Source organism: Aedes albopictus, chromosome 2 (genome assembly GCF_035046485.1).
Source record: "Aedes albopictus strain Foshan chromosome 2, AalbF5, whole genome shotgun sequence".
Taxonomy (NCBI): domain Eukaryota; kingdom Metazoa; phylum Arthropoda; class Insecta; order Diptera; family Culicidae; genus Aedes; species Aedes albopictus.
In genome coordinates, this window is record NC_085137.1 from 112,316,103 (window position 1) to 112,323,766 (window position 7,664).

The 7,664-nt window shown below is 48.4% G+C and overlaps 1 protein-coding gene across 1 annotated transcript in view; it reads right to left on the minus strand.

The window, feature by feature from the left end:
• Nucleotides 1-5,609: 5,609 nt before the first annotated feature.
• Nucleotides 5,610-7,664, minus strand: part of LOC109420558 (uncharacterized) — a 4,168-nt gene continuing 2,113 nt past the window's right edge. Inside the window, exon 2 of the mRNA XM_062847732.1 lies at nt 5,610-5,628. Coding sequence (XP_062703716.1) covers nt 5,610-5,628 — 19 coding nt within the window. The remainder of the gene's footprint in view (nt 5,629-7,664) is intronic.

Consider the following 7,664-nt stretch of genomic DNA (forward strand, 5'->3'; position numbering starts at 1 on the left):
TTCATTTAAGGGTGTGGGTTGAACACGATGAGAGACACCGACGCCAAGCTGCATGCAAGTTCCCCGCGCTATTTAACGCAACACGGTAAGAGTGGCTCACGCAGCGATAATGTTGGTTTCGGAAAAATAATTCTGTTAAAATTTCGTTGTAATCATAGAGCGTTTTTAGATTTTTTGGACAAGAAAATTACGACATTGAAATAATTAAACTATTTTCTGTTGAAATCCGTTTTCTGCGGAAGCATTGCCATGTGTGATTTCAACTCAATCCTATGCAAATTATTTTTAGCGTCAAACAAAAACACGCACGAGACCCTCGCAGCACTTGACAGCGAACGTTGTTCAAATTCTCTCGTAGAACGGGTTGATCGCACACATTTACACATCCAGTCGTATACGAACATCCGAGCTATTGCAGTGTGTTGGGGCGTTCATATATGAGAGCTAGTTCAGCAGCAGAAGTTGAACAACTACGATGTGGTGTGCTTGTTTTGCTTTTCGGCCGCTTCATGTTGGGTGGTTGGGCGACTGTCTCCTAGTGGTCGGATGGGCGGTTATCACCCGATTTTGTGATCCAATAAGGGTTCATAATGTATTGAATCTTGTAAAAACATTTTTTTTCTGGAGTCAGTGTTAATTTAAAATTTAATCCATATAATTTAGGTTAAATAAAGGGTTAAGTTAAAATTGCAGACTGGGATGGTAAAATGGTACATAATTATTTTGTTTCAAATCGAATACCTGTGCAATGAACAGGTTGAACACGCCGACGAGACGCCTCTGCTACGAGCACTTCTGTCTTGTGATGGGCTATCTGCAGCTTCACTCCATTCATCCATCTTTCGACTGTGTCGATTGCCTCCGATACCAGCACTTCGACTTCATCGATTGATTCGCCAGATACCGCTAATACAACGTCGTCTGCGAACCCCACGATAATGACACCTGCTGGAAGCTTCAGTGTTAACACACCGTTGTACATTGCGTTCCAGAGCGTAGGGCCAAGTATTGACCCTTGTGGAGCACCTGCTGTCACTCTAAACGACCTCTGCCCTACGTTGGTTTCGTACACAAGGACTCTATTCTGGAAGTAGTTCCTTATAATCCTACACAGATAGTCGGGGACCCGCATATTATGCAGGGCTACGGCGATAGCTTCCCAACTGGCGCTGTGAATCGCGTTTTTAACGTCTATCGTTACCACGGCGCAGTAGCGATCTCCTCTCCGCTTTTGTAAGGATGCCCTTTCCGCCATCTCAACGACGGTCCGAATTGCGTCAACCGTCGATTTTCCCTTGCGGAAGCCGAACTGCATCGTGGACAGCCCTCTCACACTTTCGGTATACTCGGTCAGCCTGTTAAGGATAATCCTCTCCAGGAGTTTTCCGAGCGTATCCAACAGACAGATCGGCCTGTACGATGCTGGATCTCCCGGCTGCTTTCCTGGTTTTGGCAGCAGCACTAGTTTTTGGACCTTCCATATATCCGGAAAGATGCCTTCCTCCAGGCATTTCTGCAACACTGACCTGAACATATCGGGATACTCCAGGATCGCTGCTTTCAACGCCACGTTGGGGATTCCATCCGGACCGGGAGCCTTCTTCACCTTCAATGCTTTCGCCACGGCAACGAGCTCGTCGTTGGAGACCAGTCGGTTTACGTCAAACTCCGCATCGCCCTCGCTGTACGGCGTAGGTGGCCACGTTGTTGTATCGTGTTTTGGAAACAAACCCTCCACGATACCCTTCAGTTTGTCTGGGCACATTTCGACTGGCGTCATTGGGCCTTTCAGCTTTGCCATTATGATGCGGTAGGCATTTCCCCAGGGGTTAGCGTCGGCTTCCTGACATAGCTCCTTGTAACAGTTCGCCTTGCTCTGCTTGATAGCAGAAGGCAGCTCTAGCTTCACGGAACGCAACCTTGCGCTCTTCTCTATCGGCCGCAGTTCTTGCCCTCTGAACTCGTCTCCTAGCTCGGAGGCAAGTCGCACGAAGGGTGCTGAGCGTCACATTCCACCAGTACGCTGGGCGTCTAGCGTTCCTAGGTTCAATCTTCCTCGGCATTGCTGCATCACATGCCGTTGCTAGCGCTTCCGTCAACCACCCTGGGTCGAGGTTTGCCGCATCGCTATTTGGCCGAAGTGCCTCGATAAAAGTCTCCTTGTCGAAGTCCTTCGTCTTCCACTTCCGCTCATAAGTTCTAGTTCTCTGTATGGACGTAGGAGCTCTCTGGCCTATCTTGTAGAGGATCGCCTGGTGGTCGCTGTGGGAGTACTCCTCACTCACCCTCCAGTCCATGTCTTCCATCAACGATGGACTACAAAATGTAATGTCGATGATGGATTCACGACCGTCTTTGCGGAATGTGCTGACTGTTCCTACATTGCACAGCTTTACGTCCAGCTTCGCCAGAGCTTCAAGTAGACTATATCCTCTTGCATTGGTTTGCCGGCTGCCCCACTCGACGGCCCATGCGTTGAAATCGCCGCCGATGACTACTGGCCTACGTCCTACCAGCGTGTCAGTGAGTGCATCCAACATCCGGTTGTATTGCTCCTCGGTCCATCTTGGAGGCGCATAGCAGCTACATACGAAGACACCGTTAACTTTGGCGATCACGAAACCTTCGTAAGAGTTTTCCACCACTTCCTCTATAGGGAATCTGCCCATAACTTGTATAGCTGCCAGTCCTGCTATATCCGCTACCCAATTGCCGTTCTCAGGAGGAACCCGATACGGCTCTGCGATGATCGCAACATCGCACTTCGTCTCTGTTGTCGACTGCCACAACAGTTGCTGTGCGATGTCGCAATGATTCAGATTAATTTGCGTTATCTGCATCATTGTTGGCCTGCCTTCGCCTTTTTGTAGGCCGGGCATTTATAGCCTCCCGTCCGGTGGCCATTTCCTTCCTCCGACTTGCACAGCATGCACTTGGGTTGCTTCGTGCAGTCTCGAGCAACGTGTCCGTTTTCGCCGCAGTTCCAGCACCGTTTGGACCTATCTGGACCCTTGCAGTGTCTTGACTGGTGACCAAATTCCATGCACCTGAAACACCTCTCCATTTTCTTGGTGACTCGGGGAGCCAGTCGCAGCGGGCACACCGCCCATCCGACCTTGATCTTGCCGGCTACCGCAATCTTGTTGGCCGCATCTACTGGAAGTCGGATTGCCGCCGTCTGGGTACCTGCAAACGATCTCCTGATTCGGATTGTCACCGGTACTTCCAAGTTACACTGCTCGGTCAATGCGACTCTCAGCTCTTCCTCAGTTGTGACCTCGTCCAAATCCTTGACCTCGAGCACTGCCTCCTGTGAAAGTGCTCTCACGGTGGCCTCGCTGCCTACGGATTTCGCAATGAGCTCCCGGTACTCTGAGCTCTTAATCGCCGGATCTTTCTTGAGCTCGAACAGCATCTCTCCTTTCTGGGTGTGCCTGGTCTTTACCACGTTTTCACCCAACTCTTTTAGCTCCGGGTCCTCCCTCACTTTCCTGAGGAGCGCAGCGTACGTCGTCTTGTCCTTCGCCTCGACGATCAGTGCATCACCCTTCTTCCTCTGCCTAGGGGGCCGGCGATTTTCTTTCTTCTCCTGTTCCTTCCTCTTTTCTTCCTTTTTCTGTTCTTCCTTCTCCTTTCGCTTCTTCTTCTTCGCCTGCTGACTCTCCACAGTGCGCCATCCATCATCTCTCCGATTGCTGGCGCGCTCCCGTTCACTTCTTTGTTTCTTCGGGACTTCCTCTTCTCCTGGCGTATCTCTGCCTCTTTTCTCCGAGCGAGTATTCCGATGGTTCTTCGGCGTCTCCATATTTTCGACCGTGGCTCGTTGCTGCTGCCGCTGCGTAGCTGCTGCAAGATCGTGTTTAGTCGCTGCTAATGCGCTCTCTGCCTCATCCGCTCTCTGCATCACGCTGTGCCATTCTTTCACAGCAGCTCCGAGAGCCCTCCTAATCTTCAACACCAAGTCCTTGATGTCCTTGTGCACGTTGTGCTTTTTGTCGACGAACTCGTGTAGGTCATCCGTCAAGTTCTTCGCCGCAACTACCTTCGGCTGTTGTTGAGGCACGCTCCATCCACTATTCGTCGGCAGCTGCTGCTGCTCCGAGGGTACCGCACTTTGTTGTAAAGCCGCTTCTTGCCGCGGTTCTGCACCTTCTGTTTGCTGAGGCGGAGACCTCAGCAATCCTCCTCTGGCGAACGGATTCGCCACCTTTCCGCTGTTACTTCCGTTTTCTCCTTCCATGTTATTGGGTCCCCCCTCCGGGCCGCTATCTCCACCCGCTGTACGTAGTCGCTTTCGTGATCTCTTGGTTGTCTATGAAACAGGGAGGCCAAGCGAGGGTTGAACACGAACCTTCATGGGGTTCGTGTCCAGAGCCAGATCAGCGTAAGTCGGGAGTTTTACATCCGAGCCTAGTACCCATCAAAATTGACGGACAAGTGAAGAACGTTTCCGAAGGCCTGCCAAGGTTTTACCGGGACGGAGGCAGACGCACCATTAGCCCACTCGCCGTTTCAAGAAGGTGTCACCCTTCTTTACTCAGGAAGCAGAATGGCACGAATGTCAGCCCATCGTCGTCATCCGATCCGTAGTCCGTAGTCCGTTGTCGTTTGCGTTGACCAGTATACCATAATCAGGATGTTACTGGCATCAATCCTGATGTGCCGATTGGCACTCCGGGTGTTTGGGCTAAGGCACTTTGAAAGCGGTACCAGGTCGCTTGTACGGAGTTGCTTGCAGATGTGTGGCTTTTTATGAGGATCCAACAGAGCCCACTGTTGAACCCCCGCCACATCCTAGGCATCCTCCTCTTGAGCTGTCTGGAGACCAGAAGCCCGGTCACTCCCCGAAGGAAGCGCCAAAGGTGGTAATTCACACGGGTGTGTGAACGGTTTTCGCTTCGGGAAGACTCCCAAGCTTCCACCCGACTCGCAGAAGGGGGGGTTCGTCAGGCCCCTGGACTCCTGTCCCTGCTGCCCCTGTGTGTGTGTGTGTGTGTGTGTGTGTGTGTGTGTGTGTGTGTGTGTGTGTGTGTGTGTGTGTGTGTGTGTGTGTGTGTGTGTGTGTGTGTGTGTGTGTGTGTGTGTGTGTGTGTGTGTGTGTGTGTGTGTGTGTGTGTGTGTGTGTGTGTGTGTGTGTGTGTGTGTGTGTGTGTGTGTGTGTGTGTGTGTGTGTGTGTGTGTGTGTGTGTGTGTGTGTGTGTGTGTGTGTGTGTGTGTGTGTGTGTGTGTGTGTGTGTGTGTGTGTGGACAAAAAAACTCACATCACTTTTTTGAACTAAACCTGAACCGATTTTAATGACCGACGGTTCATTCGACGCGGAATCTGGTCCCATTGTTTCCTATTGAAAATGGTTCAGATCGGTCCAGCCGTTCCGGAGTTATGGCCATTTAGGTGTTCCGGACCGGTACCCCAGGAAGGGGCCTGATATGAAAACGCTACAAACCCATCCATGCGGCACATCAAACAACGGCATTTTCGATAACTTGATGAATGGTAAGCAGAACAATAGTCTCAGACCATATCTGAACTGGTAGTGTCCCGGAACCGGTTCCGGGTGCCCCGCCGGAAGTAGCCAAACATTAAAGTGAACTAAACCCATGTGTTGGCATCACTGGCAGCAGTGACGTCTGCAATGAGAAAAGAGTGATTAGATGTATGGGTGACCGAGCCGTGCTTTCAAGCTTAGTCATGTAGGGACATAGCAATTTGTAAACAAAAACAAATCCGATAGGAAGAAGGGAGAAATCTATAAATTTAGTATAGTAAATTCACTGCAGTTAAACCAATTTATTATTTCTAAATCAATGTTGAAGTAAGTACTAAGATATGCTGTAATGTACGAACTAATTTTCATTGATAATTACTAGGTTTAGGTAATCGAAGAGTTGGATGGTAAAAAGGTATTGGAGTGCGATTGAGTTTAAACTAAATCTTGTAAGTTTAGCAACGAATTTATTTAGTAATTATATATAATAAAAATGAACGTTTTGCAGTTTGAGCCGATCTACAAAGGCTGCTCCAAAAACTTAGTTTATCTTCGCAACACCCATGCATGCGACATATCAAACCGCGGCTTTTTCGATAACGTGATGAACAGTAAGCAAGAAAACATTCTCAGATCATATCGGAACCGGTAGTGTTCCGGAACCGGTTCCGAATGTCCCGCCGGAGGTGGCCAAGTATAAGAGTTAACCAAACCCATGCATGCGACACATCAAATAGGGGCCGTTCATAAACCACGTAGACTTCTTGGGGGGAGGGGGGGGTCTGACCAAAGTCTACGCTCCATACAAATTTCAAAATTTTTGTATGGACAAAAGTCTACGAGGGGGGAGGGGGGGGTCTAAGATGACCAAATTCTGGTCTACGTGGTTTATGAACAGCCCCATAGAGGCTTTTTTGATATCCTGATGAACAGTACACAGGAAAATATGCTCAGACCATATCTAAACCGGTTGTGTTCCGGAGACGGTTCCGGGTGTCCCGCCGGATGTGGCCAAATATAAAATTGATCTAAAACCATGCATGCGACCTATCCTACCGCGGCTTTTTCGATGACCTGATGAGCAGTAAGCAGGAAAGCATTCTCAGACCATATCGGAACCGGTTCCAGATGTCCCGCCGGAGGTGGCCAAGTATAAAAGCTAACCAAACACCAAACCCATGCATGTGACATATCTCTCTCTCTCTTCTTGGCGTAACGTCCTCACTGGGACAAAGCCTGCTTCTCAGCTTAGTGTTCTATGAGCACTTCCACAGTTATTAACTGAGAACTTCCTCTGCCAATGACCATTTTGCATGTGTATATCGTGTGGCAGGAACGAAGATACTCTATGCCCAAGGAAGTCAAGGAAATTTCCTTTACGAAAAGATCCTGGACCGACCGGGAATCGAACCCGTCACCCTCAGCATGGTCATGCTGAATACCCGTGACATATCATAAAGTGTTATTTTTTTGATATCCTGATGAACAGTAAGCAGGAGAATATTCTCGAAACATATCTGAATCGGTAGTTCCACACCCTAGCAACACACATGTTATAATAAAGTATCGACAGCGCAAGTTTTGGTTGTATAGAAGTTTATTTTACGTAATTCTTACATTGTGTTGAAATTACGTAAAATAAACTTCAATACAACCAAAACTTGCGCTGTCGTAACTTTTATATAACATGTGTGTTGCTTGGGCATCACGGCTTTTTTAATAACCTGAGGAACGGTTAACTAGAAAATAGGCTCATACCACATTAGAGACTACCGGTAGGGTTGCACAACCAGCGTTTGGTGCTTCGCCGGAACTACGAAAGTAATTAAAATCAATGCAAGCGATAAATATGTGTAGGAGAACAAAATCTAGACAAATTAAACCCACATACAAACAGACGTCTCAACTATACTCACTACGTTCTTGTTTTCAACGGTCAATAAAATATAACCTAAAATGTGCAGAAAAACTTTATCGAAGACCGCAAAGTGGTCTGTGATTGTGTAAAATGTTGTATCTTAGCTTGTTACTATCGTCTTGATACTGATCAGCCTCCAGTGTTAGTGAAGGTGCTCAAGCAGTCAACTGAGAAATCTGATATTATTCAGCTCTGCTTTTACATTGAACATAACGGCGGACTATGTGCCCTCAATAAGTTTTAGTTAATTCAATGATGGC